The 26412-nt window shown below is 33.5% G+C and overlaps 1 protein-coding gene and 1 long non-coding RNA gene across 12 annotated transcripts; one reads left to right on the top strand and one right to left on the bottom strand.

The window, feature by feature from the left end:
* Positions 1–216: 216 nt before the first annotated feature.
* Positions 217–4711, top strand: LOC138857672 (uncharacterized). The gene is made up of 2 exons (XR_011396869.1): positions 217–1625; positions 1974–4711. It is a non-coding gene; the product is annotated as an uncharacterized lncRNA (long non-coding RNA).
* On the bottom strand, positions 2430–25901 carry ens (ensconsin). Of its 11 annotated transcripts, none has more exons than XM_070111175.1 (15): positions 25709–25898; positions 23869–23919; positions 19279–19535; positions 19001–19134; positions 17795–17916; positions 16247–16606; positions 14729–14872; positions 11950–12537; positions 9770–9943; positions 9358–9533; positions 8436–9284; positions 8112–8366; positions 7528–8039; positions 5963–6129; positions 2430–5877 (listed from the first exon to the last, which is right to left on the bottom strand). In XM_070111175.1, the coding sequence occupies exons 1-15, from the start codon at positions 25755–25757 to the stop codon at positions 5861–5863; spliced, it is 3855 nt and encodes a 1284-aa protein (XP_069967276.1). In that variant the 5' UTR covers positions 25758–25898; the 3' UTR covers positions 2430–5860. The 11 variants fall into 11 exon arrangements, with proteins under 11 accessions (XP_069967276.1, XP_069967277.1, XP_069967279.1 ...); XM_070111176.1 differs by having other exon boundaries at positions 12178–12537; positions 25709–25897; XM_070111178.1 differs by lacking the exon at positions 16247–16606 and having other exon boundaries at positions 25709–25895.
* Positions 25902–26412: the final 511 nt, after the last annotated feature.

Below are 26412 nucleotides of genomic sequence, written 5' to 3' on the forward strand. Positions count from 1 at the left end.
TGCCATATTATCGAAACTCTGTTGAGGCACATAATTTAATAAAGTTATCTGTTTTAAATACCACTTTAGCAGTTAGTTAATTTATTGTGAGTTTTTGGAAATTCATTCAAAATTATATATATTATAATTTACGGTGAATAAAATTTAATTTTTTTTATGTATAATTTATGAATACGGTAAATAGAAACCGTGGATGCCATTTGTTTGCGAAACATAACCAGAGAATGTAGATTACATACATTACATATTTTATATTCTCTGAGATAACATTTGCTTGAAATGTGTCTGACTTGGCTTTCTACGAAAGAGAAAGCGATTTTTATTATTTTATATATCTTTTTTAATTTTTTAATTTGCAATTACATTAAAATGTGAATATTTTATGTAAACATGTTATTCAAAACGGCTACCGGCAGCAGTCAGGCAACGCCAAAAATTGTTTGTTGTATTCCTTTTACATTTCAACTTCCAAATATTGTTTATTTCTGCCATAATTTACTAAATTAAATTTAAATGTCAAAATCGCGCTCAGGTAGAAAATCCAGCTTTGTTTGGAATTTTTTCGATGCACACAGCAATGAAAAGGCTTGTTGCCGTATATGTAAAAGAATTTTCTCACGCAAAGGTTGTTGCACTTCAGGTCTTATCACCCATCTGAAGAAGAGGCACACGGAAGTATTTTTATTACATCTAAATAAAGGATTGGTATGTTTAGAAGATGATGAGAACGATGAAATTAAAAAGGAGCACGAACAAAACCATCATTCAACAAAGGCAACTTTAAAGAAAAAGAAACGCGGCAGGGATAATCACGAAAAGGAAGACTCATCAATAGATTTACAAAGTGTCACAAGTGAGCATTCATCCGACAGTACTTTGGTTTTTCCAGAAGATGATGAACCCATCAAAAAGCCAATCGAGCAATTGTGTCTTGAGGAGGATGAATACCCTATAGTAAACATTGAGAGGAAACAAGGTAGAGATAATCCTTTTCAATCTGCGTCAACGACACAACTCGCCGCCACACAGATAGAAACGTTGCTAACAAGACAACTACAAGTTCAAGCTAAATTGTATAAAGAAATTAAAGAAAAGTTGGAACAAATCAATACACATGTAAAAGAATCGGAACGTATTAACCGAAAAAAGTTTCGTCTGAAAGTTGAAAAACTCCGTCTGCAAAAAGAAGAATTCAAGAAAAAAGAGCTACATCGAAAAGAAATGCACCGGCTTCGATTATTAGAATTGGAAATACTGAATAAGAAAAATGTTCAAGATCAGTTACATTTTAATCGGCTATAGTGTAAAGAATGTTTGCGAACAGAAACATTAACCATATTAAAATTAATACAAGCTTTGAAAGAATGACTGAAAGTTTTCTATTCCAAAAAGTCATTATTAAAATAAAATTTAAATTTATTAAAAATTGGTTATTAAAAATTTATATTCTTATTATCTTATTTGTTCCTACCTAATGGTTGTTGCTGTAGCGGCAGAGCTGTACTACCGAGTTGATTGTCCTTAGACTGCTGTAAATTCCGGATTCGTTCCAGTTACGTAGACTCTAGGGTTTTTATTAATTATTTTCAAAATTACAAGTCGCTTGGAGCAAAATTGACGAATGTGTGAGTATTTTTATGCCTGTCTTATGAACTTTTTACATCGGATTTCAAGATCTTCAGGCGTTTTCCCCACAACTCGCGTTTTCAAAGTCGTTTGATCGTTTTGAATTTTTGAACATTATATCTATACATAATGTTCGAGATAACGCGCATTTTTTAAATTTTTTAATATTTTTCATTTTACCTTAACAAAATAACCAACCGGAAAAATCGTATTTTTTCCTTCAGTGTTTCCAAAAAGTGAAAAATTAAAGTTTCGAACAGAAAAAATCATGGAAATTAGCCTTGTTTTACACGGCTTAACTTTCGTTAAAAGAAAACATTATTTTCTTCTCCTTGTCTTGAAAATAGCAAGATGCAACCATTTTCCGGTTAAAAGTCAGCCATCTTGGCTGTCACTAGAAACTCAACCCCTAGGCGGACTTGACGTTTCTCCATGGACCCCTCTCAGCTGTAGCTTTGTTTACATCGATCAGCTGATTCTTTCTCTACTCCCCCTTTACGATACCATGGTTGTGAGCGCTCGTCAGAGATGAACACCAGAGAATAGAAAATTCGCTATATTTTACAATTTTTCTTCGATCAAGGCGAAAAAGCAGAAAAAGCGGCTGAAAAAATTAATTTCATTTATGGGCCCGATACTGTAAACGAACGTGTAGCAAAAAAGTGGTTTGCTAGGTTCCGTTCCGGTAATTTCGATGTCCAAGATGCACCACACGTCGGGAGTCCTGCCGTCGAAAATTAATAATATAATAATATATAAATAATAAGTTATCATCTTCTGAAAAATCAATAAAAACCCGAACGAACTTTTTACTTGACCTAATATTTATTTTCGGCATCGCTTTGTCAGTTTGCATGATTACTTGTTTTCGTAGTTAGTTACATCGATTTATAATTTAATAAATTTTAATATTATTAATAATTATTTTAATGTAACGATAACGATAGATAGACCTTTTAAATTGGGAATTTCAGTTAAATAAGTTTAGATGCATGCAATATTATGCATTTATGCATACACGCAAGATAGTTTTAAATTTTTTTTGTATTAGCTCAATGTTAATCACTTGATTTAGTTATGAAGCTGAAACTTAGGCAATGTTGGTGTAAGTGTGTGTGTTTTAGTTACAAAATATATGTTGTATATTTTAGTAATCGCTTTAAATTATAGATAAAATGCAAACAGACAAGATGTAGACGTATAAATACAGCTAGTGCTAGTTGACCAACACATTAAGCGCACTCATTTCTAAACATTTTGGTTTGTATGCTCAAGTGACATGCATCCGAATCTATGTAGTTCCACTCATATCTTACTGTTTTAAATATTTTGAATAAGCTTTCGTTTATTAGTTACACAGTACATTTTGGTGGAGATGCTTGTATTCTGATATGCAAATTATAGTAATTGTAACAACAGCGTTATTGCCGGTGATTTGCAGTTAATTTTTATAAACTTTTTTGTTAATTACTTACTAAAGTGAAAAGCACAGCGCCAAACGAAAATAAGTTGCCACAGTTGAAACCTCTATGAGGGCTTCGCAAAGTTTAAATAATCAGAGGCATTTACCGGGATTACAATAACAACTTTTATAACGAAATACTCGTATGTTAAAAATTACAACTGGATGCGATTTAAAATATTTATTTAAATTTTTATAGTTTATAAAAAATCTATTTTGGCGCTGCTCCTTTACTTAATATAATAATAATTTAAATTATTTTGCATAATTTTCGTTCAGTTTACAGTTTCCGATTACAGACTTAAAAATATATATTTAGCGGTGAACATAAAATTCAATACATGCATTTATTTAGGGCATACCTGGCGTTTGACTAACTATTCAATAGGCTCCTCAATCGTCAAATGTAAATGTGCAAACGCTTAGCGATGCACCAGCGATGCCACAAATCGCTATTCCTGTGCCGGATTTTTAAAAAAGCCGACTGCGTTATTTAGTTTGGTGAAAATGAGTTTCGTGTTTTTTGGAATCACCAGTAACTCCAAATAACGACATACAGATGTATAAATATATTCACAAAAGCTGGAATACTCATAAAGTGTGCTTGACTTTTAAGCGTGAAATTGTGAAATAATACAATAGCCAATTACTTTTAACTTCATTCGTGAAACAACCACCAAAATTTCAGTCCATGCGTTTTCAGCTTTCTTTTAAATAAGCTTTATATGCTCGAAGTTATTATATGAAAAAAATATTTTTTTAATGTTGTATCAGCTATTACAATGTGTATATATAAATAAGTTATATTAACAAATTAAAACATTTTGTTTGATTCTAATTTTTAAGTATAAACTTTGCAAATATATGTATATGTAAATGTAAATTTAGATAACATAAAAATTAAAAAATATATATATGCATCAAAAATCGGAAAATACATTAACTACACATAAATATATATATATATATATAATCTAACTCGCACACTAAATTGCTGATATACATTACTTTGCATCGCTTTCGCTTTCTTTTGATTTATAATATTTTAAAGCGCGTCCACCACTTTACTTTTCAGTTAGATAGTTTTTTCTCTAGCCACCAATCCTTTGTATGATTAACTGGCTGCCCAAACTGGCTTCTTAATATATAACTGCCAAGTGTTGCCTTCTTGCGTGTCTGGTGCCTAAGGTACAAGCCAATTTAGCAAATTCTAACACTAAAAAAGTACTACTTTCTATATGCCCGTATAAGAGGAGGAAGTTTTACTCAATTGATTATTTCATCAGTTAGAATTAATACCGTATTTTTAATGTTACGCATCCTTAATGCGTTTAGCCTTTTCGAAAACATGAATTAGTTTAAAATATAATGAGCGAATGAAGGAAAGCAGCTAAAAACCCAATAATTTAATTGGGGGTGAAAAGCGTTTGCTAGATAAAAGATACATTTAGCCTATTTATTATTTAAGAAAGAAGTATAGATGCATATTTTCAGCCCTTGGCTCAAATCAATATCATCGTGTGCAAAATTACTAATAAAAATTAGCACATTTCTCAGCATATAGCAAATAAGAAATATTGTCGTGACACAGGCAAACACCCTTGCAGTATACAGAGTATGTATGAAACAAATATAAAAAAAAAAAGTACTAAAATAAGACGGAAAATACACATCCGAGATGTACTTTAAAGCCCAATACAAATATGCGTTTGTTGACTGCTTTTGCTTTATGCAGAAAGAGAACTCTCATGAACCATGATCTACAGACAGATTATAAAGCGCATGTAGCACTGTGGTTCGCACGAAAAAAAGCACGGATTGCTTCAAATTTGGTATAATATATTTGCAAATACATTGGGTATATTTAATTTATACACCATTCCGCATGGTGTTTGTGTTCCCTTAGTTACCTGAAATAGTTACTTTATGCTCTTGTTTAATATATCTCTTCCATTATATGGTTGAATATGCATGTAAGCTAAATGGACTGCATTGCATAAATTTTTAATTTTTATGGAAACTTGAATTTTTTTTTGAACGAAAAATTTTAAGTTTTCATAGCAGTTTTTGATTTTTTGCTTAACGGTACGCAGAAATTATGCGTTCTTTTAATAGTATTTTGTGGTTTTATAAATTTAATGCGTTGCTCTTTTCGAAAGTGTTCGCTTTTCGGTACTATGCAGTTAATCGTCTCTCATTTGCTTGTTTTTATGTTTTGCCTGGTTTAGCATACACAATATATGTGTTTTCAAGCAATTAATTATGTATGCTTCATATTTTCACTCTCTAACTATGCTTAGTTTTTGCTTTCTTTTATTTTACGGGAGGAACAATTGCCGTAGTTTTTATGTTTTTCCCTCATTTTCATCATAATTTATTGTGATTTATATTTATATCCTAGTTAAAGGTTTTATTTTTTTTCATGCTTTTGCTTCTCATTGCTACACATATTTTAAATATATCAAATGAGCTTAAGCAGTGTTTGTTTTGCTAACATTTTCTTAATATGCACTTGGCTTTAGCATTTTTGTTTTTTTGTTTCTTCTATATTATATATATATAATTTTAAATTAGTTAAACTCGTATTAATTACGCCTTAAATGTCAAGTAACCATAAATTGTCGCACATACACACAAAACTTCAATAAACGCTAACGCGCCACAATCAATAGATTTTTCTCCTAATTCTCATAGTTGTACAGCATTATATATCTTTGTTGCAGTTTTTTAGTTTGCGCGTCCAATAATTGCAGGCTGCTAGCACGCTCAGACTCACAGCAGTGAAATATCTGAAAACGGAAAATAGCAATTAAGAAATATAGTGCATTTTTTGTTGTTGCTATTTTGATTTGCTTAATTGTTTCATTTGCAAACCTTTATTATCGTGACTATCTGCAGTGACTAGTGTTGCGTTTGTTGTATTTAACAAACTGTTGTTGTTGTTGAAGTTTACTGCATTGTTGATATCTTGTGACTCAATGCTTAAATCAATTAACTGATTTGTTGCTGGTGTTACGGCATCCTGCAGGTTATTGATATCACTTTTTAGGGGAGGAAAATTCAAGGTAAAAGAAAAACATTAATCAAAGCGGCTAGCAAATTAAGATAAGGAAATTTTCGAAAATAATTTTTAGTAAAGTGCAATTACAAAGAAGCAAAACAAACCATAATACCAAGTATTTTTTTTTGATAACAAGCGGTGTAAAAGTCTTCTCAATTAAGCGCGGAATATTGGCAAATGAAGCGTTTACTGCATGAGGAAATGAAGTCACAAATACTAGCGCGATTTTCTTTACCAAAATTGCGAACGGTATCAGAAGTTATTGACGTGATTTAAGAACAAATAGTTATAAAGACTTATAATATGAATATTAATATATCAAAGTAAATTCAGATCACCGAAAACGAATTTAATATTCACAATGATGAATATTTTAATACTTAAAATTAAACACAGGAAAAAACGTTGACTTCGCTTGCGCCGAAGTTAGAGTATCTCTTACGAATACAAAAGTTTCCTTACAAGAACTTGAGTTTTATCGTTCGGCTTGTGTGTATATGCCACAGTGGTCCGATCTGAACAATTTCTTATTGTTGTTCGGAAGCTGTAGCATTGTCTTGGACAGTAATCAATTTATGTGAAGATATCTTGTCAAACAAAAAAGTTTGCCATACAAGGAATTGATTTTGACCGTGCAGTTCGTATGGCAGCTATATGCTATAGTGGTCCGATATCGGCAGTTCCGACAAATGAGCAGCTTCTTGGGGAGAAAAGATCGTATGCAAAATTTTAGAGTCATATCTCAAAAACTTAGGGACTAATTCGCAAACATACAGACAGATATGGCTAAATCAACTCAGCATTTTTGTGAAGACATCTTGTCAAACAAAAAAGTTTGCCATACAAGGAATTGATTTTGACCGTGCAGTTCGTATGGCAGCTATATGCTATAGTGGTCCGATATCGGCAGTTCCGACAAATGAGCAGCTTCTTGGGGAGAAAAGATCGTATGCAAAATTTTAGAGCCATATCTCAAAAACTTAGGGACTAATTCGCAAATATACAGACAGATATGGCTAAATCAACTCAGCTCAACATTCCTTCGGTGTGTTACAAACTTAAAATACCCTGTTTATGGTATAAAAATTACAATTATTTTTCTTTTCAACGTTTCAAATGCCAAGTAAATTTTTGAATATTTGATAAACGTGTAGCATGCGAGTGATTTTACAAAATTTTCACCGTAAAAATGACGTGTCAAGCAATATGTAATATTATAATAATAATATACCCAATTCCTTACACCAAATTAATTTGTTTTAGCCCAATGGGATGAGTAACTCGAATCTAATACCTATGCAAATCATTTACAAAAGCATATTTTTCCAGTCGTGCAATGTATATTAAAGTCAATTGCTAAGGAATTTCACTTGCTTACTTTTTGTTGTTTAAATTTTCGATGTGATGGCCGTTGCCGTTTGAAACGGCAGTCGTATTTATTGTTGTTGCTGTTGTGGTATTTTGCAATAGCACATCACTGTTTATTGGCAATTTTCCATTGCTCACCTCGAGAATTTGTGTTGGTTGCTGGAAATGTTGTTGCTGTTGCTGTTGATGCAGATTTTTCGCATTTTCATCTATTAGCATATTGGAGAAACTGTTTATAAGCGCAGCTTCCTTGTCAATTACAGCTTGCTCGTACATAGCCTGCGTATTCTGCGGCTCCACCTTTTCACTTGTAGGCACCACGGTCACCACAGCTGTGGGCACTACTGGAGCAATGTTTTGTGGCGGATTTGGTGTGGTCGCAGTCGTGGTGGAGCCCGATGTGGAGCTACTATCAGTGCTGCTGACAGCATTAGTTATTGCTGTGGTTGTAGTTGTAAAGGATTGTTCTTGTTGTGTTTCCTGTTGCAAATTGTCAGCTGCCGGTTTGGGCGTTGTGCTTTCCTATTGCACACGAATAAAAGTAAAATAGTGGTTAGTAAACCCGAAAAAATATAAGAAATTACGCACACTTACCTTTACTGGTGTGGAGTTGGGTGTTGTCGCGCTTCCACCACCACTGGCACCTTTACGTGTGCGCGACATGATCGCCTCAACGCGTTTGCGTCGTTCTTCGCGTTCCTTCTCCTCTCGTTTAAGACGTTCGGCAACCTCAATGCGTTGTTTCTCCGCTTCTTCCTTGGCCTTCTTTTCGGCCTCCTCGCGTTGTACGCGTTGCTTTTCTTCGTCTTCACGTTTGCGACGCTCTTCTTCTTCTTTTTGCTTTGCCTCCTAAAATGTAAGAAATCGCGGCAATTTAGCTTATTGTGTTATGTATGTTAGTGACAATATTAAACTCACTTCAATAGCTTGGCGCAAACGCTCTTCCTCGGCACGACGTTGCTCCCCAGCTAAACGATTGGCTTCCTCTTCGAAAGCCCGCTGCCGTTCGGCCTCCTCCTCTTGACGCTTCAGTTCGGCAAGGCGTTCGGCCTCTAGGCGCTGACGCTCCAATTCGGCCTGTCGCTCAGCCTCCTCACGTGCCAGACGACGACGTTCAGCCAATGCAGCCTTCGCCTCCTCCTCAGTTGTGATCTTATTTCTGGCGATCATCGAAGCGGTCATCAAATCATTATTCTCACCATTTTGTGTTGGTGGCGTAAGTTCACGCACTTCTGAATTTTCTTTGCTGCCGTTTTGTGAACGTAATTGTGGTTGGGGCTGTGGCTGCGCTACTGCCGTCTGCTGTTGCTGTACTGGCGGCAAAGCAGCAGTACCGACTTGATTCAACTCAACAGACTCAGCGTCAATCAAGTGCTGCGTCTTTGTTTCAGTAAAAGTTCTCTCTGGCGTCAGCGCTTCAACACTTTGAGCTGTAGTTGCTGCATGCTCTGTGCTAACTGTTTCAGCGACCACTGCTACTGCTGCCTCATTGGGTGCAGCCAACACTTCGGCCGTAGACTCAGCTTCGGATTTCGCTATATTCAAAGAATTCTTTTCGTCTTTGCTTTGCACCGGAGGAGCAGGTGCCTCCTCTTTTTTGCGTTCAATTGTAGTCGCCTTGTCTTTTTCACTTCGTGAGAGTGTCTGACTCGGAGATGGTGATATTAACGATTTACTCATAATATCTTTGCCAGCTCTATTTAAGCGATCCGAACTGGACGTTTTTGAAAGCGATTTGGGTGTGGAGGCTTTGGGTGTCACTGACTCCTAGAAATGCGCGTAAAATTTTATTTATTACATTATAATGTGCTGCAAATCTATCATGATGTGTGCGACTTACCCGTTTAGCTGGAGTTTTCTTCTCAGCGCTGGACAAACGTGTAGACGATGACACAATCATTGAGGTTGACATCAAATTTGATGTTCGTTTGGGGGTATTTTGTGCTGATGTTGTCGTAGATGAAGGTGTTGAGGCCTTCACTGGCGGCCTATTATCTTTTTTGTGTTTATTAAGGTCTGTAAGTTAGCGCGAAATGTTAGTAAAATAATGTATTGCTAGAGTTGTTTAGAGAGTATATATTCCAACTAATAGAACAAAGAAACATAACAACCAAGCATATTAGGCATACTAGAGAACTACTGTTTGAAATGTTCGCGCGTCTGCATATGTACAAATGAATATTAATGTACATATATGCATGTAAGTATGTTGTATGTAGTTATGTACATGTATGAGAAGCACATTTACTCACCCTCCAACGACATGCCAGTACCGGCAATACTAGCTGGCCGTTGCTTACGTGTAGCCGGTACGGATCTTCTAGCCACGTAACCAGATGTGGACAAATTTGTGGATGTGGACATTGCACTACCCGGTCTTGAAGTGCTGATGTTGCCGCCTGGGGTGACATTTCCAGAACGTGAACCTAACACCGATGCAACAACACAACGACACATGTGAATAATAAATGTTAAAGAAAAACAAAGAAAAAGAAAATACATATGTACAAAGAAATAATAAATGAATTTGCTGATGAAGAGCGTTGTTTGATCAATTAACGAAACAGCAAATGATGAGTAGTCAAATGATGGATTTATGGAAAATTAAATATACATTATTTGTAAAAGTGTGGATGTAATGAAAATAAATAAATAAATCCACCACCAAAACTGAAAACACATAAAAAAAACACGACTTTGAAGATAAGCTTAAGAAACAGAAATTTAAAACACAATAACCGAAATTTCTTTACATAGACTACATACATATAAATATACATTTAATTGACACCCAAAACCAATTAAAGCTAAGCAAATATAAGCCTTTTGTTGTTTTTGTATTGAGTGAGAAAGAACCACTGCTCTAGCCTATTGGGAGATGGGAATAACAATGCTTGCAAACAAATATTCAATATTATGGCGCTATACAACAGTAATTTAATAATTAGAATTTGGTATAAGAGTAAAGAATATTTGCGAGTATTTTCTTAACATAAAAAACAGTCAATATACAAAAAAAAAAAAAAAAAAAGCATTTTAAATATCTGCATATTTACAGCTAACGCAAATATATGCGAATGGGTTAATAATGCGGGCGAATAAGTATACTTGTTGATGAATTTTTCAATTTCTTAGCGAAAAGATGTATTTTGAAAAAAAAAATAAAAGAAATTTGATTATAAATGGTAATACAAGTATATACATTTTAATAATTATGATTTGTGGTTGATGTTTTCTAAAAATTAGGCGAAAAAACCGCTTTGCTCTTGAAATTTATATAAAGAAAAATTCTGTGCTGAAATGTAGGCCAAAAATTTTTTTTCGCATAAATAATTTATGTGAGCAAAAAAAATTTAATAAGTATTTTACCTTAAGATTTTGAATAGTTTTTTAATCAATTTTTTTTTAATGTGTTTAAAGCAAAATGGTAATATTATGTAATAAATGTCTTTGCAGAAGCGGATTTTAGCAATCAATAATATTGTTTGTGTCTGTTCTCTTAACATAGTTCAACAAGTATACTTTTAAAAGTGTTTCGAAATTTGAAATACATTTTTGCATACATTTTTATAGAAATATAATTTTTATATAATACAACACATTATTATAACAATTAAGCCACCAGCGAAGTTAAATTTTATTAATAGACAAAGAAGATCTTAATTTCAAGCGGAAATTATTGAGCAAAATCGTTTATGTTTTGTTTTTCAGATTAAAGAAATCCCAGTAACAAAACTGTTAAAAAATAAGAAGTTAACAAAAAATTAAAAAACAAAATCTTGTTCAACAATTTCGAGAAATTACTACAATAATGCAATCTATATAAATAAAGTGTGGTGAAAAAGTGTAAGTATGTTGTTTCATGGTGTAAACAGTCGCTTCCGCTGTGTGTAAGTTCTCATTTACACAAATATTCAAGTTTTATGAAAACAATTTAAAAGTACCAGCATGAAATTATGTGTTTTATATAATTTACTATCGTAAAGTGGAACAATTGTATAGAATGCATACTGTGTGGATAAAAATGTTTGTAGCTGCAGGCATGAAAATGAGTCAAAAGTGCCCTAGTGTTACACAGAAGGAGCATAAAAAAATGGTCGATTAATTGTAAGTTTTTTGCAGTGGATCAACAGAGTGGTGATTAACACGAAGAGTAAGTGAGTAATGAGTGAAATACTGAAATACAATGTAGAGGAGGTCCACAAATATAATACTTAGCATTTGAAAAATCAAATTATAAATTGTGTTTGTTTGTAGTTATAAAAATGAAGTGGATTAGCAAAATTCTATATTCGATAGAAAATTTAGTCATTTACTAGTACATTTTTAGGAGTTTAGCTTTCTTGGTTGCTTGGTTGTTAAAGTTACGAGTAAAAGTAGTGGGAGAAGTTGTAATAAAAAACAAAAAAAATTATAAACTTCACACACACACCTGTTGTTATTGAGAAACTAGAATTCATGATCAATAATGAGTTTGGATCGAAACGGTAGGGGTTAGTAAGATGATTTAGTAGCTGCTCGCTGCGTTTAGTCCCAATCGCTGATGGTGATGAAGCTAATGATGATTGCAGATACTTTCTAGTAGCAGCTGTTTGTAAGCCCAAATTCGAGCGCGGTGTAGCGCTCGACCACGAATTGTTTAACTGTGTCAAACTCTTACAAGTGGTATCACGTTGGCCACCGCTCAGTGGACGAAAACTGTTTGACATGATGCCACCGACGCCGCCGCCGCCGCCGCCACCTGTACTGTTGCTGCTGAGTGTGTATTTGGCGCGTCCGCTGGCCAGATGTGTCATGCTGCGCGACATGGCACTGCTGCCACCGCCAGCGCCAGCACTACTGCTACCGCTGCCGTGTCGTGGTTTGCTGCTGCGCCTTCGGCCACCGCCCAGCGATTCGGTTTCGTCCAGCAGTTCCATCTGTTCGCGACGCTCACGCTCGAGTATGGCGCGTATGTGTTCGCCATTGCGGCGAATCGGTTGAGCCAATTGATCTAGACGACTCATGGAGAAGGCACGCCCTGATTTATGACAGTTTTCGTGGTTGTTGTTGTTGTTGTTGCAGTTTATGATGCAGGAGAGGAGCAGTGAATTGAATTGAATTTTGAGTTGAGTGAGTTGAATTTGTGTTGAAATACATACGGTTGATAATAAGTATTTTGAAATTATCAGAATTTTTAAATACATAAATTGCAAATTTGAAAAAATATTAATGATTTTAAAATATACTTAGTATTAAGCTAGCTAAATTAAATTAATTGAACGAAAGGAATATCTAAATATGTTGATGTAGTAAATGTATATATTATAATTTATATCGCTCTAAGTGCATGTGGTGTTTGGCGCAGGCGCAACTAACAACACAACGCGCGTGACATTGCTGCTTTGGTTCGGTGCAAATAATCACAGTGATTTACAAACATAGTACAGGTGAAAAAGCGAATGTGATTGATTTCAGGGGACGGCACAAAATATAGTTGTGTGGAAAAAATGTTGGAGTGGCTTAAGACATGCGGCAAAAAATTTGCAAAATAGCCAGATTTCAATTCCAAAATATAAAGGAACAAATAATATAAGAAATATAAACTAAATGTTCTTTAAGAAACAGTACATCAAATTAATAAGAGAATGCCTAGTTCCAGAAAAAGTAACAGATTTTCCTAAAAGAAAATATTTATGAGCAAATCATCAAACTTCAGTATATGTCAGTTTCAAAGCTTGAGGGCTAAGGTTTTTCAGCAAACTTGAGAATTGCAAAATTGAGTTTATTAATGTACAAATAATGCAGGTAGCGATAGTTCGTGTATACAAGCGAATTATAAATGCAAATAAATTAAATTATAGTAAAAACAAATAATTATCTAAAGTTTGGTTTCGAAAAAAGCATGTTTTAAGCTTAAAATTGGCTGCCTACTGTCTTTATAATAATTGAGACGAAATAGTAAATAATAATGAAAGAAAAATGCGCAACTAGCGATCCATTATATTACTTCTCTTAAAAAATTGGAAAAAAAAATAAATTTTTATTTATTGTTAGCAAATTGCTAGGAATAGACTGATTTGAAATTTTTTAAATAAAAGTAACAAATTGTGTTAAGCAAAAGTGCGCGGGAATGTTTTTTCTTTTTATTGTAACCTAAAAGTATGCAACCAATATAAATTTAAGTAAATACCGAATATATAATATTTGGTTAAACTCTTCGAAATTGTGGTGGTGAATATTACCTAGGCAAGATTCTCAAAGGGGTACTGCCTTGGTACTGAGAAATTTAAGAACGTTTTTCCGTAAAAAGAAATCAATTTAAAACCTTTCTAATGAAAGAGCACTATTGAACACACTAATTTTCAGAAATAGCATAAAACAAAAAAAAATTCTGTTGTGATGACCCTCAATATCTCAACGAACAATTTTATGACACGGACTAATTATAATTTTACACGGTAGAATATCCATTTCGGCATGCGACTCAAGATAATAACATAAATAAAGAATTATTATGCTGGAATAATTAATTCACGAGCCCGATCGTGTTGAGAGTACTGCGAGATTTAAAATGTGTGCCAAAAAGTATGCAACAGATGGAGAAGCTGAAAGCAACATAAAGTTTAATATCGCTCCTTACGCTGCAAGTAATGATTATAAGACAAAAATCGACCAAATAGTCGATGGCAATTATGAATATTGTAATAAAAAATTATATGTACAGTAAATCGAAACATACAATTACAATAACAAAAGAAAAACGAATTAGCGAGCTGCAGGATGGAAATCGCACGAAAGAATGCCACAACGAAATCAGAAATGCATTTTTGTATAAAAGTAATAAATTAAATATTACAAGACAGAAAATCATTAAAAAAAAAAAAACATTTGTGTAAGAAAACGCGGGACTGTTGGAAGAGAAAAAGTGATGGAGTGGATGTGTTTTCCTGAAGCGAGGTCTGTATGATTATGCAATTGTTTGTGTTTCTGAAGGATTTGTACAAGAAGTCTTATAAAATATGGATATAAGTATGAATGCATGTATGTATGTATGTATGTATGTAGGTATGTATTTACTAACATGTATTAATTATAAATTACTTCTTTGTTTCAAAGTTTTGGTTTGGTGGATATGAATTATTTACTGTTGTTGATTGGTTTGTATGGATTTGATTAGATGTTTTTTTTTCTTTTTGGGTTTTGGTCTGTTTAGTTACTTATTGGCTTACCTGGGGTGCGTGGCGTGTGGCTCAGTGACGATCTGGAACCGTAATGCCCGTCCCTGGGGCTGGGTATTGTCGGCATCAAATCGGTTTTTCTGCGGGCTACACTTCTAAACACGATTTGTGTTGCATGACTATCGACACTATCGTCTGTAAAATTGTGGTACAGTGTTTTTGTTTTGTACAGATATTTTGTTTTGAGTAAGTACATAGATATTTACATTTGTTTAAATTATTATGGATTTTTTTCTTTCTGATTATGAATTTGTACAAATGTACAGTATTGATTTCGGTATTTTAGTTTAAAAACGAATTTAAGACGTTTGAAAAATAGGTATATTACGAAAAAAAAAATAAGGGTAAAAGGCGCAAAGCAGCAAGATCAGCATATTAATTGCACTATATATATGCGTATGTATGTATGTACGCGCGTACTACACACTGAACTGAGCGAGCATGCCACACAGCATTACAGCATAAATGCAAAACAAAAACAACATTAGTTAGAATCGGTCAGGGCATTCGAAAAACATGTGAAACTAGGTATTACGATTCGAATACTTGAAGGGTATACGTTCGATATCAGATTTATTAAAAATTCGATGCGATAACTTCAGAGCAAATAATTGAAAGAGCCCCACTAAAAGTGACTCAACGAGCAATATTACGATTAAAGAACATGCAATCAATACAAAAACTACCCAAATCATGCGAGGAATATTTTTTTTTTTTTACAAATTTAATAAAATAAATTAAAGTTATTAATTATCTAAAACGTTTCTTCATTGTTATATCTCATTCGTTAGAAAAAAATTACAAATAAACATAAAAACACAAAAAAGTTAATGAGAGGTTATGAGAGTAAAAAATGTTCCAAAATAAATAGTCCAGTTGGTTATGATTGATTCTAAAAGCTTGCGGCGAAGATTCTAAGACCTTGCCGGGAAGACACTGAATTGAAAGAGAAACTTTTTTTGTTAAAGCTTCTTCGCTAGTTTCGGGCGTCGGCCGTAATATAGAGAAAACTAAAAATTTTAAATTTTAGAACGACACGAAACATCTGTTGGACTGGACAGTAGCCTTTGCAAAAAATGTTTTTTACAAAAACTTGAAATCCAAAGTAAATGATTTTAACTTTTTGCGACTTTAGGGGCTACTGCTAATAGTAAAAAGATAAAAATATCTTAAAATATGAAATATTAAAAAACTAAATTTAATATTATCAACGTCATATCAATTAACAATTTACATTTTCAAGTAAAAGATGTCATAATTTAAAATATGTATACAATTCAGTGGCTCATGGAACTTCCATTGAATATCCATATACTTTAGAGAAACTTTTTGTTGAAAAATGGAAAATCTATAATCTTAACGAGACTGGACTATTCACTATTAGTAGGTACGAAACGAGAAAAAACAAAAAACAAATTTTTACGAAAACATTCTGAGCATTCGAGCAGAGCAGAGAGGGTGTAAATCTTCTCTTTGGATTTTTGTGGCGCACAGCCGCACTCGTCTTACTAGAGTAATTAAATGTCGCTGCTGCTGTAGCCGATTGACTGCTTTTGCCAACTGTGCTTGGGGTTGTTGTTGCTGCTGCTGTTGTAGCTGCTCTTGCAGAGTCTATTGCAACATTTTGTCTATGCCCACTTGTATTTGTTATACTATGGTTGTTGTTGTTGCTGTGCTGATGATGCTGTGCCTGATGATGAGCAGTATAAGTGCGTACATGGCCTGTATTTGCTGTGACTGTGGCAGCTGGGGGATCATCAATATTGATTTCACTGCCCACAATGGAGAGGGAAAAACGTTTGGGTGGCTCATCGTTCGAGTATCCCCAATTGAAAACTTCATACATGGATGATGACTTACGACGATGATCTGTGTGGTGTATTTATTGTATTGTATTTGTACAAAGGGTGATTGCAGATTGTTTTTATACAAGTTAATTACATTATTTTTTTTTGATTATTATTATTTTTTTCATATGTATGTATGTAGATATGTACATATATAATTGCATACTAAGTTTATATATATACATATATATATCGTACAAAACAATAATATACAAAAGTGTACATATGTATGTAATTATGTGTGTAGTAAATGCATATGCCGTTGTTAAATCATACATATGGTATGTATAGAATTTTTTTTTTAGGAAAATGTTGGAAAATTATAAGAGCACAAGTAAAAATGAAGGTGTTGATGCTTGATAGAGAATAAATTGTTTTTTTGACAGCTGCATGTATGATTAATATTGTGTTGAGATGCCGAAACAGTAGAAAGAAGTAAGCTGTAATGCATGGCACACATTTTCTTTTATGTGCACACACACATTAACCAATTATAAAAAAAAGGAAAGTTACATGTTTGTATATCAACCAAGGCATATGCGTTGTAAGAAAATTAAAGAAGAAAAATTTCCAAACTAAAAAACAACTCAAAATAAAAAATACTTCTTGCATATTGGCTGCAACACCGCAAATGAATATGCCAATAATATATGTATGCATAACATATTTATATTTTACGATCTGCTATTTAACTCGCAAGAGTATAGAGGGGAAGTCGAAAGTAAAGCAGTAGCGAATTCACAGTGGACACTAAATCAAAATTATGTATATACTTCAAATATTTACGTCATAGATAATACGAAAAATACAGAAATTTATTTCAACGCACACACGCACACATTTATACGCAGTAAATGCAGCTCGAAACTATAACGAAGAGTGGAAAGTACACACAAGTAAAAAAAAAAGGAAAATATTGAACATATATATAAATAAATATTTCTCAACTGCAAATTATTAAAAACCATTAATAAAAGAGAGATAATTTATTAAAAGTGTGAAATTAAGTAAGCCACTTGTTAATGGTGACGTGATTCAACAAACTTTTGCTTTCTAATACAGTTAGTTGCAGCTGAATACGATCACCATTGCATTGTGCTTTCTTAATTTGTGATTCTGTGAGCGTTCCTGGCATTGACTAACTTGTGTGCTTTTACAAACTGCAAACGTGATAAGTGACAACGAGTGCGCGTTAATCGTTTACACTTACCTTCATGCCGATCTGTGCCACCGGCCGATGTTGCACGCTTCTTGGCACCACTGTCGGTCAGTTCACGTTCAGAACTACGACGTGATAATGAAGCACCAGTAACATTAGAGATCGACGTCGATCTGTAGAAAATTAAATACATTTGTATTTAGTGTTCAACAATAAAAAAAATAAATGTTGATATATGCATTTGTAACGAAATAGTTGTGCTATAGACCAGGGTAGATAATGTTTTAAAACAAAAAAAAAAAAATTATAATAATAGGATGAAACTCGTTGAAAAAGGAAGAGAAAATAACAAAAATGAGAGGAAAAATAATTTACGGACGCACTGAGGTTGGTAAGTGGAAGAAAAGGGGTTTTTGAGTATTTAAGGATAAAAATCGTTTATCTCAATCAATTTTTTGAAAAACTAAAAGTCCAATGGAAAAAAGTTAAATGACAAAGTTTTAGGTAATAAAAATATCTACAACTTTTGTGTTCACACCTTTTTCACATAACCTAAAAATGTATGTGAAAATTTCAAATATTCGAGTTTTTGGTTTTTTATTGTTATCTTTTACGAAATTCGGGGTAAACTAACATTTTTATGTCCCAACACACACTATATTTTTATTTTGATTTAATATTGAAAAAGTATCTTCATTGAAATCTCTATTTTCTGTAGGTATAAAAAATATACATTACTATGCCAAATTTTTTCAGAAAAGGAAAAACAAGACCCTGCTAAATGATGCAAAGCTATAATTCTGTTTCTCTCTAGGCAAAAAACAATTAACAAAAAAAAAAAAAACAAACAATGTTATATAGTTGAATTCAATACAAATTTATAACATTTTGTTATAGCATCAGTACTTGTTTATGCCAGTTTACTGTGTTTATACCAGTTGTTTGTTCGATTCGTTACAAAGTTATTATTAATGCTTATACTAGGATCCCGATATAGGCAATAACATTTCATAAAAAGTTAAATATAACGAATTTGGACCAAGCTTTTGTAGATAAGAGTGTCTGCGGTAAGATATTATATTCGCGAAAATTTCGAAACTAATAACCGCGATTTGCTTGCCAGTTGCGACTATGTATTAAAATCTGAATTCCTTTCAAATAATTTTATGCCTACTATTTCTATTTACTCCGCAGAGTTGCAAATGCACAAGCAGACTTTAAATTGTTACATATGCATACTAAGTTTGAATTACTCACCGTCGATGACCCAGATAAGTGCTTGGCGATACCAGTCCAAAATCGGGCTCCAGCAGTCGAGGTGTCGATGAGCCAAAAGCAAAGGCCACTGTACTGCGTGGACCTTTCTTTGTTTCCAAGCGGGATTCACGTTCCTAACAAACGAATAAACGCATAAATATTATTAGTGCTTAATTATCAATTTCACCTGCAAATAAATGCAACAAATTCCAAAGTCGCAAGTGCATTAACACTTGCATTCTTGCTTTGTTTACATTGCATTTTCTCTAGCAGCATACCTGATTCTTCCGCAATATATATTCGCGGCGCTCCTTTTCCGCCTCGGTTATGGCGCGTTTACGTTCTTCGACTTGGTGTCGCTTCTCCGTGTCGCGTTGTCGTATCTCCTCTATGCGGCGGCGACGTTCCTCTTCTTTTTGTTCGCGATATCGTTGCGCCGCTTCCGCTTGCGCCTTTAGCTCTTCGATTTTCCTTTGTCTTTCCTCATTTTGACGCTCCCGTGCCAACTTTAGCTTCTCGTCACGGTCTTTACACACTAAATATTCGCATTCACATTCGAATCGGCGCAATGTGTGGTTTTTTAGATACGGTTTTCGTTTTTTTGTTTTTTTTTTTTGATTTTTTGTTTTTTGGTTGGTTGGTGCATGGAATGTTGGAGAATTTGCAATTAGTTAGTCAGTAGAAGACACAAACGCATATGCGCATATTTACATATTTACGTACGTCTAAATTAGAGTATGTATTTAACTGCATATCTACATTAATAGTATGTATGTATGTATATATATATCTATTCTCAATGTTATGCATTTGCGGCAGTAACATGCGAAACCGCAAGCTACAAAAAATTGTAATAATAAAAACGGATTGAGTGCAAATAAAAATAGTAAATCCAATGTCTTTTCGTGGTGAAGAGCAACACTTGCTACTTCACGATGTGCATGTAGAGTTGCAGAGAGGAAACCGAAGTGGTTGGGGCCTTTAGATCGCACATACAAAATACATATCAAAATTGCATTAAATATGTATGTATGTATATATGTAGCAGGTAACTAAGCACCGTTTACAAGTTCACAATCAAAGACTTTATAATATGGTATCTACATATGTATGTATGTATGTAGTTCAGTTCATTTAATAGATTTCAAGTGCACTTAGTTTGTTAAATTCAAATTAAGCGCTGCATGCAACGCAAATACGTGCGGCGACGATGCATCCAAGATATGGAGAAATGAGGCATTGTAAAAAGGTTATGTGTACTTTATGAAAACGAGGAAATAAAAGGTTATGCATGTTAAATGTATCTCAACCAATCGAACGATATGTATAATTTCAATTTAATTTAAACTCTTAGCTAAAGGTCGAAAAGTAATAATAACGTATTTTATCTATTCTAGGTACTAAAAATAAAATTTGAAATTTTTAAATTAGAATGATATACCATCTGGACTGATCATTTTAAACTGCGCGCTCAAATCGAAACATAAATTATTTTTTCTAGAATGGTGCAACCGTTTTTCTGTTCGTATGTTTGATAGTTCCAGTTTGATCTCAATATCTCTTATGGCTCGACTCATACATTTTAATGTTTTGGGTATGAAATGTGTCAATGCTAAACTCGTACTAAAAGACTCATACTAAAAGACCTGAAGCTGAGATCCCGACACTCATCAAACACAGCATTACTGATGACGATACGTGGGCTTATGAATATGAAGTCGAAATTGTGCAACAATCTACCGCTCTCCAAAAATGTGCCGTAAACGGAAAAAAAAAATTCGCTGAAGGCACTGAAGCCCATCACAGTCGAGACTTTTAACAAGTGTATGGAAAATTAGATTAAGCGTTGGCATGCTTGTACTGGCTCAGGACACTACTATTTTGAAGGCGATAGTAGAGACTTATATTAAAAAACGTGAAAATGCGTGTAGTTGTTTTTGTCAGTCAAATTTGTTTAGATAATTCATAATTGAGAATTAATAGTCTTCAAACAAGTATACTAAAAACTTAAAAACGGCGCAGGAACTACTTGTACAATATCGCTACAATAGGTTGAGACATTGCAGTGCGCGAATTGTGGCAACTAAGTATATAGTTTATATATGTGTACTATATCATAAATAATAGGATAAACAATATTTTTAGGGTTCAAACAAACCTGCGTACAATGATAATATTTTTCATTATATTTTATAATATTAATTTCACATGTCTCAAAAGCGACGTGATGTTTGAACGCAAACATAATTATAAACTCATATAAAAATATGTTTGTACCTATATAGGAATTAGCAAATGGGTGCAATATAATAGCGATTCTACTTTAGGGTATACTTTCCAAATATTCTGCCAGCAACAACTTTCAAACTGTTCAAATTGATAAATATGCGGCAAAATGTATTCAACAGGCAGGTACGCGAAGAGTCAACTATGAAACTGACGTCATCATAATAAATATGGTATTTGCTGGCAAGATACATACATATTATACATATACTTTCTTATCATACTTCTCGGTATAAACTTCTGTTCGGCACTTAAATGAAAATGCCGATATTAAATATAGGAGTGGACTACCTTCCCTTGTGAAAGAAGAATGTAAGCAAAAACAAAGAATACAAAGTGCAAAATCATACGAGAATCAAGACCCAGCCCACGTTCTAAAAAGTCTGAAAGCTACTTAAAATGGAACAGCGAACATACAAAAATCGAATTATGAATAAGCGTTCGGCATATGAGCAGACAAAGTGCGAGCAAATTGAAGCACTTAATTGTTTTCTTTGCTTTTCATTTTAGGAGCTAAAAACAAAGAAGACGACAAACAATGCCAAGCTTAATTTAAATTGCTAATACGTAAAGCATAAAAGCGTTTTCGGAAAGAAAAAATAACAAACTGCGGCTGGAAAGATATTAGCGTTCAATCAATGGCTATGCGGTTAAACTGACAGCATGTCAGTAGGAGGTATGGTAGAAATTGGAAAGTGTTGCCCAAACACACATACACTCGGATGTGGCGTTATATAAGTTTTTAATAAATATGCACGCTTGGTAATTTGCTAACGGCATACATGAGTATATACATTCGTATCTGTCCTGATTGGTGCGAAAAGATGCAAATACCTACCTAAAAAAAAAAATTTCAAACTCGAATTCCTCAATAATTAATCATTTTACTTCAATACCTATTCATTTGTATTACTTGCTTTTTTCACATCAAAATTTGTTTATAATTTAACATGCTCTAGTATGTGTGCGAGTATATGCATAATACTAGTATTAATTAACTTCAATATTTACATCGTTACTAATGGAAATTTAAATAAAAGAACAGCACTCAGGTGTCAATATTTAATAATGAGTAAGTACAATATATTAGTTTGCTTATGTGTGCGTGTATATGTACATGCCTTCAACATTGTCGCGAATATTTGTGTGATAAATAGGCATTTTTGGTAGCTTTTGTGGCATTTGCCGGCATAAATCGGCTGCTCCACCTCGCGTTTCCAGTTTATGCATAAACAAAAATACATACATACAAATACATATGCATATGTGTAGTATAAAAGCACACTAATTTAGCTAACATACTTGTATAGCTATATTACATTGTGGAGATTGGGAAATAAGACGACTTTGTAGACAACTTGACTGGTAGCAACAACAAAATGTCAATTGTAGCTATTGTACACTAACATACTTAATAAATGCCAAGTAAATAAAAAATTGTACACATGTATGTAGCACATACTAGCTAGTATATGTAACATAGGCGTCTTCTTTGCTAATTGTCGAGCGTTTTACTTGCGTTTATGTTTGTGAATTCCTGCTTAGACGTAGCTGTGGCGCTTGCATCATCAACAAAAATGTATTTCTAGTAATTTGGGTCGGATTTTTTATTGTCGGTTTTTAGTAGTATTTCAAAGTTTGCATGATTCAAATTATGCAGAAACATATGTTCTACATGCGGTGCATATATGAATTTAAATTTTCAATTATAAAGCTTCATTTTTTTTGCATCTAGGTAATGTTTTGCGTTCGTATGACTGTGACAAAGTGAAGCCAGCTCAGTGCAAAAGTCAAAGGAGGGGAATATAGTGGAAAATCAATTGATAGCGATAGAAACAATTGCACATTATGAAAGAACTATACTCGAATATACTGAATGAAGAGAGCAATAATGCGCATTTTATTACTTCGAATATTAACAAGGTGTAGGAAGGGCAATCGAGTTTTGGGTACTCAGAAATAACTCTAGGTTGAGATATAAAACAAAAATTTGGCTGAAAAATGGTTGTAACGTACATGACAGTAATTGATTGCATTTAGGAAATTTGGATATGACAATATTTTATTTACATTCTGAAAATTTGAGCTACTATTTTTATAAATAATAATGTGTATTTATTTACAGTGTAACTTAATTTTTTCATGCACTTTGTAAACCCTTATCCGTAAAACTCTTCCAATATCGGTAATAGGCATTTTGCAATTTTATGTACATATTAGTAACTATTGTTGGGCTATACTCAACTACCTTGCGCTTCAATATCAACTCCACCCACGTGCGCAAACCAATGTAAAGTGGTTTTATTAGCAGTTACACTATCCATGGAATTGGGGGGACACACAGCAAACGGTTCAGAAAACGGATTAAATGCGAAATTGGCTTTTGAATTCAATTTTTGATTTAATCATTTATTGTTTCGACCAATTTTGTCACGTCACGGTTAAGAGTGGAAAAAATGGAATGTGAAATTTTTAGCATGATTGTTTAGCGAAAAAAAAAAATAAAATGAGCAAACGTATACACATGTGTTACGTTTATTGAATTTGTGTGCGTGCAGTAATTTCCAAACTATAATAATTACCTTTGCGTTCGACACTGCCTTCTCGGCTATCGACTTTCTGAACTGGTTCAGCTGCAAAATAAAAGAAAATTCACGATTAGTAAAATATTAAATCAGTAAAATTAGAGAGAGAAAACATCAAAAGGTATAGACAACGTGTAAGCAGACGATATTAAAAAATCTGTAGGAGTTTTTAATTCGACAAATCTTCAATGGATCAGTGGGGGATTAAAAAATTCGGTGCTTATTGTTGTTGGGTTACTATTCTTAGCTGTTTTCACACTAACCAAACACATACCCAAACTTATACGACATACATATGTATACACATGTGGGTAAACATTTCTCAAACACAATTCCGTGTATTAGTCAAATCAGCTGTAGAGTAAAATAAACATAAGATAGAGAAGTAGGGAACGAAAGAAAACAATAACAAGTAGTTAGCTACTAATAAATCAAAAATAAGAGAAAATAGTGAAAATATATTTCAACCACACTTTCACAGCAAATGCCCTTCAAAATACTGCGTCTTATGTGATAAAGAAAATAATCGTGCGGGCATTTCATAGCAAATATATGAAACAGTGATGGGCTTAACTACACATATACACATACATCAATTGTCTATTTGCTGGAAACACTATCAGAACAAACGCAAGTTATCTTTGAACAATTTCATTACAGAATACATTTTAGTTGTTAATAAAATGTCATATCAAGTCCTTTTGTACATGACTAATTATGATCTGCACATTTCAATATTTGAATAACTCGAATTTATCAGTCAATGAGCATACTTCTTGGTTCTTTTCTATAGCCATATCTCGTTGATGGAACCAGCCCAATGACTTTCACTATAGCACAGATTGTATTTCAATGATATACGAGTATGTATAAACATATAAAGTATGCACCCACTTCTTTCTTAAATAATAGTATACAGTATTCGCAATATTTGAAATTATTTGATATTTCCGGGACTTTAAAATTAAAAGGCTATTTAAACTAATATTTCGGCTCTTAAAGGTCAGTAACCTAACGACTTCACAATTACTGCAGTAGGGAGCGGTCGCACCACTGACACAACTAGGACAAAGGAATTACATATTTTTCGGTAAACACTAAAAAACATTTATGGATGATTCAGCACTGGCGTGTCTATGACTGCGCTGCATATCACGAACAAAGTTTGCCACTTATATATACATAAATTTGCCACATAGTTGCGAATTTTAATATACACATTACACTCTTTGCTAACATTTCTAAAAAAATGTTGAACATTTGCAAAGCACCTGACTCCTTCCTATACATAAAATATATTTAGTAACCATCGATTAATTTTTTCGATGAACAAATATATATTGTTCGTCGACTTGAGAAGCATTGGCTTTGCTTTAGAAGTAATGTAAGTGCAACACACCAGATGGTTAACATAATGCAAAAGCGAATCAGTTTTTATTCTGGAATAGCTCGGTTGACTTATTTTTAAACTCTTCGGCACCGAAATCTGCTGAGTTGTGCATTACACACTGCGTTGGCCCTTGCACTTAGCAGTTTGGTGTTTTCATATCAAATACGTTTTTTTCTGCACGCACTCCTTCCTGGAGTGGTGCACCATGGTGACGAGAAAAAAGTATTTTCTTTTCAGGTTCACACAATAGCAAATGTTTGCTGCGCGGCTACCGCTGTCTTTCGCTCAGCTGCGCCGCTGCCCTCAAGGTTGTTCGTCAGCTCTTCAACAATCGATTGTTTTTTCACACATGAAAAGCAATCTATTTTATTAAAATTTCTATGCCAAATTGTCATCTGCCTCCACCGGAACAGTTAGGTAAGATTTTTTCCTGATTTAGTGCTTTACCTTCTTGGTTATTTGATGAAATTTGCTGTTCGCCCACAAGACTCGCCATATTTTTCACTTTTACATCAGTCACTTGGAATTTTTCACAGTTTTAGAACTAATAATGACGACGACTGCGAAAGCAAAAAAACGAAAACGGCAAACGGCACAAGTTCGACGAACGAACAGACGAATGATTGCCGCAAAAAGAAATGACTAAAAACGTCTTGACAGAGATCTGTATGTTGACGTTGAATTTGATATGCTTTCTAATGCCAAAGAGTAGAAGAGATGACCATATTTTTCTAGTGCTAAAGTTTTTAGTACACTGCCAAAAGCAGAGTTGACAAGTTCTACTATAATTAATAATATATGTAAATTAATATTGTTTTTGAAAAATATTTTACATATACACAGAAAGTTAACGCTAGTAAATAAATATATAAATGAGTTTTGGTTCTTTTCAAAATATTTTTAAATCAGTTGATATCCTTCAAAATAATTGCTATATACAATCAGTGTTATATATATTAATTTATAGTAGAAATCTTGGAAAATAAATAGTTACTAAACGTTAAAGTATACTTGAATATCTATGATAAAGCACTTTTTTACATATATTGATACTGTTTAATTTATTATTAGAAAGTAAAGCAGTTGGCATCTCTTCATGTTGGAATTAAACTGACAAGTTATTTCCAATCTGCTTCAGTCGACGTCGACTA

The sequence above is a fragment of the Bactrocera oleae genome, chromosome 6 (assembly GCF_042242935.1).
Source record: "Bactrocera oleae isolate idBacOlea1 chromosome 6, idBacOlea1, whole genome shotgun sequence".
NCBI classification, from domain to species: Eukaryota; Metazoa; Arthropoda; class Insecta; order Diptera; family Tephritidae; genus Bactrocera; species Bactrocera oleae.

Coding starts and splice junctions, on each gene's coding strand:
- ens (XM_070111175.1), bottom strand. CDS start 25,757: ATGGCGAGTCTTGTGGGCGAACAGCAAATTTCATCAAATAACCAAGAA. Junction 23,920..25,708: donor TTCATCAAATAACCAAGAAG/GTAAAGCACTAA, acceptor TTTATTTTGCAG/CTGAACCAGTTCAGAAAGTC. Junction 9,944..11,949: donor TAGTTTCTCAATAACAACAG/GTGTGTGTGTGA, acceptor CATCGGTGTTAG/GTTCACGTTCTGGAAATGTC.